The 12,714-nt window shown below is 47.6% G+C and overlaps 1 protein-coding gene across 2 annotated transcripts in view; it reads left to right on the top strand.

The window, feature by feature from the left end:
- The window catches only part of GATB (glutamyl-tRNA amidotransferase subunit B), an 85,491-nt gene that overhangs the window by 59,034 nt on the left and 13,743 nt on the right, over positions 1-12,714 (top strand). For both annotated transcript variants that reach the window (XM_007999996.3, XM_007999995.3), the window contains exon 10: positions 8,572-8,705. In XM_007999996.3, the coding sequence (XP_007998187.3) occupies positions 8,572-8,705 (134 nt within the window). The remainder of the gene's footprint in view (positions 1-8,571; positions 8,706-12,714) is intronic.

Below are 12,714 nucleotides of genomic sequence, written 5' to 3'. Positions count from 1 at the left end.
CACACTCTGCGTCCCTGGGTATACATTATTTAGCTCCCACTTACAAGTGAGAACATGTGGTATTTGATTTTCTGTTTCAGTGTTGTTTCACTTAAAATAGTGGCCTCCAGTTCCATCCATGTTGTTGCAAAAGACATGATTCCATCTTTTTTATCGCTGAATAACATTTCATTGTGTAGATATACCACAACTTCTTTATCCAGTCATCCGTTGATGGACACTTACGTTGATTCCATATCTTTACTGTTGTGACTAGTGCTGTGATAAACATTTGCATGCAGGTATCTTCTTTAAATGATGATTTCTTTTCCTTTAGCTAGATGCCCAGTAGTGGGATTGCTGGATTGAATGGTAGCTCTATTTGTAGTTCTTTAAGGAACCTCCATACTGTTTTCCATAGAGGCTGTATTAATTTACATTCCCAGCAACAGTATATAAGCATTTCCTTTTCTCTACATGACCTCATTTGTAAAGATTAAAGAATAGAAATGTTGAAGCTGAAATCCAGGCATTAGGATTCTGAAAAACGAGAGATTCTAATAGCATAACAAGTTTTTCTCTGAGTCAGTATATCAGTAGTAGTTATTATAATAGAATGATCAGTATTATATGCATGTGCATTTTTCTTAGCAAAATTCTCCCCGGCTGGTATCTATGGGGCATCTCTTCCTAAACCCTGTGCTTGACTTCACTCAGAGAACACAAAAGCATTGTAGCCACTTGCCTGCTTCTAGCATGCTCTGCAAGTCACATTGTACCACTTTTTAATCTATCCTTACAGCAACCCTCTGAGGCAGGGACTGCCGCTCTCCCCATTTACAGGTAGGGAAATGTAACCTCCCTGGTGCAGTAGCTTCCCCAAGCCCGTGTTGGAGCCATGTTCAGATCATGCTGACTTCAAGGCCCAGTCTCTTCATTCCTAAGCCCTGCTGCCCGCTTGCTTATAAAATGTACTATAATGTCAAACAGAAATAATGTTTTTAGTTAATTGCTGTTGGTGGTCACTTTTGTGTCATTGGTGGAGAAAGTAAGAGTTTTTACTTTTGTTAACGTTCATGCCACTAGTGTTTTGTTCTGCACAGTCACAGAACATAGATTCATTTAAAAGTTGTTACCACTCCTATTGGTTTTCAAGATGCCAGACTGCCCTATTAATAAACATAAAGTGCCATCCACTAAATTTAGTGAAAATCAGTCAACGCCAATGAAAAGCAGAAATCATGTCTATTTTCCAAGTGGAAAAATAAAGTTAGAAGAAAAGTAATATAAGCTGTCCTCTGCAGCTTTATTTATTTTGTTTCTTAAACCTGCTGCTGGAGGCACTTGAGTCCTGTCTGAATCACTGGGAAGTTCCAGGCACAGTGGCTCACACCTGTAATCCCAGCACTTTGGAAGGCCAAGGTAAGAGGATCCCTTTTGGCCAGGATTTCGAGACCAGTTTGGGCAACAACATAGTGAGACCCCTGTCTCTACAAAAAAAAATGTTTTTTAATTAGCCGGCCATGGTGGCACACACCTGTAGTCCCAGCTACTCGGGAGGCTGAGGCGGGAGGATTGCTTGAGCCCAGGAATTTGAGGCTGTAGCAAGCTGTGGTCGTGCACTACAGTGCAACCTGGGCAACAGAGAGAGACCCTGTCTCTAAAATTTAAAAAAAGAAAAAAGAATCTGAAAAGTGTCTCCACGTAGGGCAGAGTTTGTGGCTTGATTTTGCCTGGTGCCTCCTGTCCTTCAAGCCTGGCATGTAATGGGCACTTGGTAGGAAGCAGAGATGAGCTCACAGGGCCCTGGCTGTGCATGAAGTCAGTAGATGGGAAGATCTGAAGCTCATCTGTGGGAGATTTCAGTGGAGGAAGCCAGAGCATCCTGAGTTGAGTGTTTTTTTGAGGACCTGCCACCCTGACTACAGTGCCGGATGCTAGTTCCAAATGTCAGTGCTTCAGCTTTTCCACATCTCTCTGGAGCAGCCCTACAGGGCATGGAGTTAAAACACTGACTCAGGGACAGACACCCTTGATTCCACATCTGACCTCTGACACTTTGGAGCTGGGAGGGCTCTGCAGGGTAACCAGAGCTGTTTCCCTCCCCATGTGAAAGAGGGGGTGATGACTCACTTACCCTGAAGATGACAGACACAGCCACATCTTCATTGAATCTAAAAAAGCCTAAATATAGCCAAGCAGACTCCAAAGAATATGCCGCCAGGGACAAGAGTGTTGACACCAAGCAACACGCTGAAATGGTTCTTTGAGAGCCACGAAAGGCAAGGTTGTAGGAAAATCCAGCATGGCCCCAGTGAGACCGTAGAAGATGTGCTTGCGAGCCCTCGAGTCAGCACCCTGGGCTGCCGTAGGCTTGTGTTTGTCTTTATAGTCAGCCTCAGGATGTGTCATCTTACTTACAACTTCATTCTCTCCAGCTGGTTCTTCCACTTTTAAAATCATAATCCTTTGTTTCTGACATCATGGAAAAGGTGAAGGTGTCGCCAAGGGACAAAGAAACAGGAAAGATATGACTACAGCTGGTTGTTAAGTGGATTGTTTTTCAAGAATTTTCCATTAAGTGGCTGGTAAGCTAGAAATGACCAGGTTTGCTTTCTGGATGAATTACCTACAAAATAATTTCCCGTGATAAATATCTGTATATCCCATATGTAATACTACTTTAAAGCTAATAGTATCTAAAACCATATTGACTGGTTTTAGACTGGCCAGACTTACTGAGGTGCAAAGTAACTCACCTTCTAACTACTGTTGAAGGAAAATCCATTTGGCCATCATCGTCAGGCACCATATTTCAGCTCCGTGCAATTTTCAAAATTGATTTTATTCTTCATTTTATAAAAATTGCATCCAGAGCTTGCTAGCTTAAGGATGCTTTTACAGTGAGTCTATACACTAGAAAAGTAACCAAGTTTTGTTCTGGTAAAGTTGAATAAAAAGATGTATCATCTAACTCTACTTCTGTAAAACCAGCAGTTCATTTCTTTTGGATGCAAGGGATGAGGAGCTTTCAGAGGGGAAGATGCTCTGGGCTCAGAGCCGTGTGACCCCTCAGGATCCTGCCCAGTAGGGAGACAGTGCAGGGAGGAGTGCCAGCCTTGGGGACCCACAGGGGTTCTGTCCTCAACCCATCCCAAAGCCCAATTTCCTGTGGAATAATTTCCTTTTCAGGATAAATATGTATTAGTTCAGGTTTCAGGCAGATCTTGGAGGAAGGCAGCAAATCCTCACTGCCTCTGTTGCTGTTTCTAAGCTCCAGCCAGAAAGCTCCTATTGAGCAACTCAGGTTCCTTCCACGTGGGGACGATTTGGCAGTGGTGATGTTCGGCGCACTGGAATGTGACTACAGTTGGAATTGATTTCTTGACAACACACTGCCTGTGTCCCATTCGTGCAGATACAGCCTTTTAGCTGTGCCGGTCTGCTGTCAGCTTGTAGTACCTGAATTTGGATTTTGATTATTCGGGGGAAGTTGTTATTCCCAAATTGGTTTCCTTCAGCATCTCCCCTGGAGTTATTGCATCTCAGAGGATGTAAGGTCATTTTCACGTTAGTCTGAATATCCCCTGAATGGAACTGGTGCCTGAGTTGAACTCACGATCTGTCTACTTTCCGGCTTTGCTGTGAACATAGCACAAGTGAAATGGTTGGGACCAAAGGTTTGCTCAGATTGTAGCGGCTCCCAAGCCCTGCTGGGGAAATGACCCAGGAATAACAATTGTGGGGACCAGAACAGGGCCTGGACCCCTAGTTGTGTGTTGCTTGGGAGAACACACCCGTGGTGTTTGTGGGTCCATTTCAGAGCTTCTGCAGATCCCGGTATTCTTGCCAGCAGCAGTGGAGGTCCTGCATTGTTCTAGCTTTCTCCTGACACTCTCGAGGGGGTGGTCTTGTTTCCTGTGCCAGCCTCACACCACCAATTAACTTCCTTTTGTTTTCTCCACTGACGAGGCCTCTCTAAATGAGTCATTTTTCTGTTCACAGGAGCACTCGCGGAAAGATTTTTGCAGAGGCTTCTTGTTTCTGTGAAAAACAGAAGGGGCACCGATTCACATCACCCACCCAAGCTACCGCCCCACTGAACATTCCAGTCCTTAGCCTTGCCCTGACGCTTGCTTTCTGGCTCAGAGCCATCACTGTCCTGGGCCTCTTTGCTTCATTGCCATCCCCAGCACTAGCATTTGGTGTTATTTTCAGGGCCATTTTTTTACATAGCTGTTGTATTTCAGTTTTATTGTTCTCACTTTGTAGGAATGACCAAATCCACAGCAATAATGAAACAGCAGAGCCTGCGTTGATTCGCAGGTGATGAGCCTCCTCCAGCGTCTGCACACATGCTCAGCAGCTGCTCACCCCAGCACCCTGCTGCACAGGGGACGGATGCAATTCCAGTGTGTGCCTTTGCAAAATGACACCTTGTGACATGGGAGAGCCTTGTCCAGTGGAAACCCCTGTGGTTCCATCTGCAGATGCAGAGCCTCTGTGTAGTCAGCAGCTCCCATCACAGGCATGACCTGCCCAGTTAGGTAGGAGTTACTTTATTAGAGGAATTAGAATGCAATAATAAATAAAATACAATATGCTTAATACCAAACCAATATGAGAAATAACAGGATTTGTCTTGATCAGGATTGTGCAGTGTCCAGGTCTGGGTGTGCTCACAGGACCTCTTCTGGAGCAGCAGTAGCGTGGGGAGGGGATGCAGAGGCAAGGCAGGGGGCAGGAGAGGGGCAGAAGAGCTCTGGCCGCCCTCCGTCCCCAGAGCCCAGCGTGGTCTGTGCAGTGGGCGTGCAGCTGTCTTCCTTCCTGGTCTGGGAACGGGTGTGTGTCATGCCACAGCTGAGTGCCACGTGGCCTAGGTGTACACTGGCAAAGGCAGAAAGTAAACCTGCCATTTTCTCCTTCTGATTTCAAAGTTAATTTCCTTGCAACATTTTTAATATGTTAAGAACCTTTGAACAGCTGGCAGCTCTCAAATAGAATAATGGAAGTGTGGGACAGCGCTTTCTTCAGATGAGCTGGCTGCCTCCCATTGCTCCTGGCACTCCTAGGTGCCGGTTTCGGTCCCCAGGCAGGCAAAGACCATGCCCTTTCCTTCCTCAAAGGCAGAGCCACGCAGAGGTTAAAAGCACAAACTGCAGAGGTTGGTCCTAGTTCTAGTGCTCTCTTGCTGTGGGACCTCAAGCAAGTTAGTGCCTCGTGTCCTCATCTGTAAAAGTCCTGAGAGTGCTGAGCTCGGACGGTTGGTGTTGGGATGAACTGAGGTAATGTGGAGAGTGTGTAGACGGTGCCTGGCGCCCGTCACTGCTGCTGCTGTAACTCTGGTTATCACTGTCCTCAGCAGCAGCGGCGGCCTCACGCAGCCACCCACAGGGCCCGGTGCTGAGCTCTGTGTCTAGCATATATTCAGTAGATACTCTTGAGCACCTTTGACTAGCCCAGAATGGTTCATCTGGGTTCCCCTGTAGCTGTCGGAACACTCCCTGTCACATAACCAGCTGTTCCTCAACTCGCATTCTTCTGGGCTGCTTTTTCTTCTCTGAGGCTGCCGCTGGGCAGCTGGCTCTATCAGGTTTCCTTCTCATAAATAAATATAGTCCACCTCGTTTCTGGCCTGTCATCAGCCTCACAGGGTGTGTGACTTAGAACAAGAAATGCAGTTGAGAAATCAGCCTTCATCGTATTCCAACTGGAACGTCTTCCAGCATTTGCATTTGATCATCTCTGAAGGTGAGATGCAGAAGACCGCTTCAAGGCAGGTTGCTCCCAGGGCCTAGTGCAGGGTAGACCAAGGTTCCTTCCCTGAGCAGGCAGTGGCGGTGAGCAGGTCCCTCTGCTTTGCCTCACACCAGCATTGATCACCTGACTAATCAATAGTAATCAAGGGTTCCTGTTAACGTCTGAGAGGCGGAGCTGGCCGTGGCTCTGGGTGTAAGTCAGTGCTTTGGGAAATTTGATTAAAACATGAAAAAGATGTTTCCCAGTCATAGAGCTGTGGAGATTGTCAGGTATTATACAAAAGATAGGACCAGTCATGCCTGCTGCTTTAGCCATCTGAAGGAACAATTAGAGTCGCAGTCAGCCAGGGGACTGGGCTATCTGTGTCGCCGAAGTTGCAGTTCTGTTGCATGTAGGGTAGATTGATCCCGAGGCGAGTGCTTGCTTGTGGCTTTTGAGGAGGACGTTAAAGGTCCGCTACTGCCGTGGCCTTTCTGCATTGCTCTTCATGTGATTTTTATGTCAGGGAATTACTGGCTCACTGTTTTTCTGAGAAAACCAGATGGCTGCACTGACATGTTCACCAGAGACTTCTGAGATTCGTGCCAGGCTTATTAGCATTTGCCAATCTCATGGAAAAACTAAGAAGACGAAGAAACTAGAATGTGTGTGTTTCTTCCCTGAGAAGCGGCTTCTGCTATGAAGAGCAGAGCAGGCAGCCTATGTGCAGCTTTTATTGATCCATCATTCCCTGGGTGGCTGCGGCTCAGCCTCCTTCAGCCCCGCTCCCTATAGCTCACCCTATCACCACCACAGATTTTCCTGTCTGCTTTAAATTGTGGACTGAAACCATGTATCCCCTAGTGAAGTACAGTTCCAGCTCAGAGAGGCTTCATCACAGCACTGACATGAAAAGACAAACAGAAATCTGACTTGCCGTGTTATCCATCCAATAAAAAAACCACCCAAGGGTAGAGGAATAGATATTCGTCACGTCCCAGCAACTCAGCCAAGCCTGTAAGTCTGTGAGTTTAAGTGCAATATTTCTAGGTGGATTTAGAAAACTCTTTCCCTGGCAAAGCAAAGAGTTCTCCTGACAGCTCATTTTACCAGTGGGCCAGCCTGTCTGGGTTAGAACAAAGGGAATTCTGCCCATCTGATTTGGGCCAGATAGCAGTTTTCTGCTTCCCCAGTGATTTGTGTACTAGTGTGGAAGTTTGAATACTTTTCCATAAGTTAAGCAGAACTTCCTCTTCATGTTGCCTGGCTCTGCCTTTATCTGTAGTCAAGCTTGGGCTGCCGAGGTGGCCTCTGCCCTGGTTTAGCATGAGCAGAATAATAGCACTGGCTTGAAAAGAGATTCAAGAGACGATTACAGGATTATTCAGTAGGCTTGTCACCAGAGAATTTATCTGTTACAAAGAACATGTAGGGTTTTTTGTTATGGAATTTCTGCTGTGCCTGTGTGTATGTTCCAGCAGCTACAATAGCTACACTTGGAGAGCACTTTTGGTAGTATATCTTGCTTCTTCCCAGTATCTCATTTTTTCCAGAAGGTTCTTTTGGTTAAGGAAGGGTCTCTGAAAGGCGCAGGGGTAGGAGCCTTAGGTGCAGTGTGAACTTAAAAGGAACATTTCAAGAAAAGTGTAGTTTGATTTGAATTTCTGCGGGTAAGGGAAATCTGCTACTTAAAATGTATATCCTCTGAATTTGGAAATTTCAGCCTTCCCTTTCTGAGCAGCACTGTTTTTATTTTTCTTATTGAAATAGTAGGACTTAGCTAAATTTCTTGATTGTGTCAAATCTATCTGAGCTGGCAGCAAGCTGTAGTATAAAATGTGGTAGGTGCCGCAGGGCTGGTCATATGCGTAGTTGTAGTATTTAAAGGTGAACATGGTATGATAAGAATGCGTGCTCGTGTGTGATTTCCAACACACATACATGCTGACGGGAGACCCCAATGCTGTCTGCTGATGTTAGGTTGGTGCAAAATTACTTTTGCACCAGCCTAACACCGAGCATCTGCCATGGCCCACATGGACTTAGCTGTAGCTATTCCTTTAAAAAGGAGAGCACGGCCCTGACTAGTGGGGCTGACGTTCCAGAGGGGGAGAAGTGGTACAGTCTTGATGAAACAAGTCTCCAGCTGATCATTTTCCCAGAACACGATGAGAGGCAGGGCCTGTTGTACCTGGCTCAGCTCAGAAGGCTGGGAGGCTGCTGCCCCATGTACCTGTTATTAAGTGGCCTAAGTGGGTGACATGTGTCCCTGTTCTCCCTCATTTTGAAAACATTTCAGAACCATTCCTGTCTACTTCTTGTCATGATGTGAAGATCAGTACAAGTATGACCCACTTTTGATTTTTCACAGGTAGAATATTCTGTTTGTTGTTTCTTGATTTTATTTTGTTTGTTACCCTCTTTTCTAGCAATTACTAGGACTTCAGCAGAGGACAGGCCTGGAAAGAGAAGGGGCATTAAAGTCAGGCCAAACATTTTAGGCCGAGTTTACAGCTCAGGGATGGAGACTGTGGGTTACACACAGCAGACACAGAGAAAGCAAGTGAGTTTGGAGGATGTGGAGTTTTACCATCCCTCTGGTCTGCAAAGTCGGGGCTCTCTAAAATGCGTTTATCCTTTTGAGAAAATGCTATGTAAATACACAGTGACAGTAGTAGAATAGTTGTCATTAGCTGAAAGTGATCAGAATTTTCTGGTGACATCTCAGGGTTTAGCAAAGAAAAAGTGGCTGTCTCAGAGGAGGCAAAGGGTGACAGTTTCAGATTTGCCTTCAAAATGCTGATCTTTCATTTTGGGGAAGGCTTTATGTAATTTTCTTTTTTTTCCTAACAGAACGAAGTCGGCCTACTGGAGTTCTTCCAAAATGTGATAAAAGAAACTAGGGCAGAGCCAAAAAAGGTGACTAGTTGGGTCCTCAACACTTTTCTGGGCTATTTAAAGCAACAGAACCTCGCTGTCAGTGAGAGGTGAGTGAGGTCTGGGATTTCTTTCTTCCTTTGTGATGAGCCCTGTCCAGAAGCGCTGGAAATAGGGCAGGTCCATTTTCTGGCTCCCCCTGTTCTCCCTCAGGATATCCTGACATGACACAAACATCCCCTGTGGATTCCACATTCTAAATATGTTCTCTAGCCCATGTAAAAATATGTTTATTCCTTCAAATCTGTGACTGTCCACTGTGTCCTTCGCACCGTGTCGGAGGCTGGGGGCACGAAGATGAACGAGACAGACATTTACAAACTCGTGGAGGATACAGATCTGTGAGGAGGCAGCCACCCCAGGGTGATCCTGTCACGCCAGAGGCGTGCACGGGGTGCTGGGAATGCACAGAAAGGGGAGCTGAATGGACGCTGGGGAACCAACCAGGGTTCCCCTCGGGAGAGTATGTTTGAGCCATGCCCTGAAGACTAGGGAGAGCTGTCCCACAGTGGGAGGGACAGATCGTGCAGACAAAGCAGAGTGGTGTGCAGCTCAGAGACCAGCAGGCAGAGCAGGCTCAGGGATGCCAGAAGCTGCAGGGGCCTGAGGCAGGCAGGTGGGAATGGTAGGGACAGAGCTGCGGAGATGACCAAGGGCCGCCTGGAGAACTGTGTCTGCCTTTATCACCAGCTCTTGTAGCCATAGACTACAAGCTCATGCCAGTTTCACACTGAGGAAGTGCAGTGTGGCTCACTCAGCTCAGGCCGCTATACCAGCATTCCACAGGCTGGGTGGCTTCGGCAACATGGCTTTCCATGATTTTGGAGGTGGGGAAGGTCCAGGATCCGGGTGCCAGCTGATGCGGTCCTGGGTGAAGCCCTCTGCCTGGCTCACAGATGTCCTCACATGGCAGGCAGAAGTGGAGGGGTGAGACAGGAAGAGGGGAGGGAGAGAAGGCCCTCCGGTCCCTTCTTACAGGAGCCCCATTCCCACCATGGGGACCATACCCTCGTGACCTCTTCTAGACCTCATTACTCCTCCGGGGCCCCATCCCCTAAAACCATCCCGCTTCAGTATAGGAATTTGGGGTGGGACACAAATATTCAGTGTCTGAGAGCAGACTGGAAGCAGGAATTACATTTGGGAACCTCTTTCAGGAATAGGGATGAGAAATGCCCCAGGCCTGAGCCAAGGTGGCTGCGGCTGGGCTGAAGTGAGCTAGGCCAAGTTGAGAGCAATTATGTCAACTGGCACAGCTTCCAGATTTCTTGCTTGGGCAGAGGTGAAACAGAGGGCAGACTTTTTCAATGCAGGAGGAGCTAAAGGAAGAGGAATAAACTTTATAGGCCGGGGGTGAGGGAAGATGCCATATTCCATTTCAGACGTGCTGACTTCGAGCTGCCTGCAGGCCAGACTTTCCCCTCACAGGGCTAACCAGTAGGCAAGATCTATGAGTCTGCAGCTGATAAGATCTTGGAGAGGTTTGCAGTTGAAAGTTCTCATTGGTTCATTATTCAGCTCGTGTTCACTTAGCCTCTGCTGTGTGCTAAGCCCTGTGCCCAGCATGAGAAGCACAGTTCCCGGACAGACGCCGGCCCTGAATCAAAGGACAGGCAGCCTTGAAGCTGGTGGCTGCAGCCAGTGACGGGGGTGCTCTGAGAGGGGAAGAAGGTAGCAACTAAGCTAAGAGCTGAGGAAAGGATGAGCAGAGACAGGCCAAGGTTGACGGGGAAAAGTTCCAGACGTGGGGAACAGCACATGGAAAAATCTGAGGTGAGTCTGGGCATGAGAGTTTGGGGAATCCAGGGACACAGCACAGTGTAAGTGGAACATGGACTTAGCAGCGTCTGTACTTGAAGATGTTGGACAGATGAGAACTTTCAGGGAGAGTGCAACGTGCCAGGGTGGCTGGGGAACGAACCTGAGGCTCTCTAGCCTTTAACTGGGAAGCATGGGCAGAGAAGAAGGAAATGGAGGCGCGATGGCACAGAAGTAGAAGGAAAACCAGGAAACCGGGCGGGGACTGGTGACACAGAAGCCAAGGGAAAAGCAAGTTTCAAGAAGGAAAGAATGGGCAGTAGGTGTCACTGTGGGGCATCAGGAAGAGAGTTCCCAGGGACACATAGGCAGGCAGGTAGCAGGGCCTTTGCAAGCTCCCAGGGGCAGGGGGAGTCCAGGCTGGGTGGGTGTGTCATTGTCTCAGCAGCATCCCGGGGAGTGAAGACAGACAGATATTGACAAATAACTCCCAACAGTTGTTTGCTCAAAAAGGTTCACTTTAGATGGTGTCAGCTCCGTGTTCAGCCGCTGGCTAGGAATGCACACATCCCTGTATTAGGGTGGCCCGGGCGCGAGTTCCCTTCCCGACGCGGCTGCTGTGACGTTGTTTCCTCGCTGTAAAATTAAAATGGCAGGACTGGCCTCAGAGAGCTTTTCAGGGGAAAATTCACAGTGCTGGCACATTGTGGGCCTCAGTGTCAGCCACCTTCTCTGTGCCAGGGTGTGCTAAATGCCAAAGCACCTGCCACCCTCCTGAAGTCCTGTGGCATCTGCTGCCTCTTTGTCTTTTTGTTTTGTTTTGTTTTTTAGACAGCGTCTCACCCTGTCACCCAGGCTAGAGTGCAGTGGCACAATCTCTGGTCACTGCAACCTCTGACTCCCAGTTTCAAGCAATTCTCGAGTCAGCCTACTGAGTAGCTGAGATTACAAGCGCCCGCCACCACACCCAGCTAATTTTTATATTTTTTTAGTAGAGACAGGGTTTCACCATGTTGGCCAGGGTGGTCTCGAACTCCTGACCTCAAGTGATCCATCCGCCTTGGCCTCCCAAAGTGCTGGAATTACAGGCGTGAGCCACTGCACCTGGCCTACCTCTTGGTTTTTCATCCCTGTCCTCCCGGGCTTGGCCTCTCCTTTCAAAAATTCTGCTGTTTATATTGAAAATGCTGTGGCCATTCTATGGAGGCAGGAGCTGTGCCAAAGAGTTTATGGACGGGATACAGCTCTACCAGAGCCTTCAAGGCTGGACAGGATTTGGTGAGGTAGAGGGCAGTGCCTACCTGGAGCCCAGGTGCAGGAACGGCAAAGAACTGGCATGATTGGGAAAGAGAGAAGCGTAGCTGGCAGGAGCAGAGGGTGGAAAGCGGCCAAGAGCTGTGGCTGTGTGCAGAGCCAGAGCTGAGCCGGAATCAGAAGCTTCTGGAGCACTGGGGGAATTCAGCCATGAACTCATCAGGTGCAGAGCCCCACTCTGTGGTGTGTGGGGATGACCAGGACCCGGTTCTAGCCCCACAGGTGCTGTCAGCCTCCTGGGGAAGACTAGAACTTGTGCATAGAATTTTAATTCAAGGCAGAATGGGATGCTTCCAGTGTTAGAAGTAAACACAGTGCAGTGGGAACAGAGAGGAGGGAGATTCACACTAGCCAGAAGATTCCAGGAAAGCTCCAAGAAGATGAGGTGTTTGTGCTTCTGGAGGAAATAGAAATGTCTTAGCTTTAAACTTACAGTTTTTCTATGTTGTTGTTTAAAATGTATGGAATTGCTGAACTTTAGTCTTGGAAGAGACCTTAGGGATCTTCAGCTTTTTCATTTAGCAGATGAGCAAACGGAGGCCCTAGGAGATAAGGTGACTTGCCTCAGATGGCACAGCCACAAAAACTGGAAGCCAGGTTGCCTGGCTTGTGATCAACTTCTTTATATGTAGGTCTGTGAAATTAGGGGTTTAACAACCATTTTGGTGGCCTCTAAAGGAGCTGAGAGATAAATTAGCCTGTTGAGTGGACCTGGAGCCCCTGGTATTTACCCAAGCAGTTCATAAGCACTAAAGTTTTAAGAACCTGAAGGGTACCCAATTCTAAATAAAAGTAGGCTTGGTTGTTCCAAAATCAAGTAAAGAGGAAGCAGGCAACAGTTCTCTTTTACAGTTTAAATGGAACAAGGACTGAGAAGCCAAAACCAAACCATAGCAGCTCTTTTCCTACACAGTTCAAAGAACGTTTAGCTGGACTGATATACTAGGCTACCCATAGAGCAAACATTAATGAACAGCCTCAGCTACT

The sequence above is a fragment of the Chlorocebus sabaeus genome, chromosome 7 (genome assembly GCF_047675955.1).
Source record: "Chlorocebus sabaeus isolate Y175 chromosome 7, mChlSab1.0.hap1, whole genome shotgun sequence".
Lineage (NCBI taxonomy): Eukaryota > Metazoa > Chordata > Mammalia > Primates > Cercopithecidae > Chlorocebus > Chlorocebus sabaeus.
The sequence above is the reverse complement of the archived record's forward strand: the minus strand, read 5'-3'. Positions and strand labels throughout refer to the sequence as shown.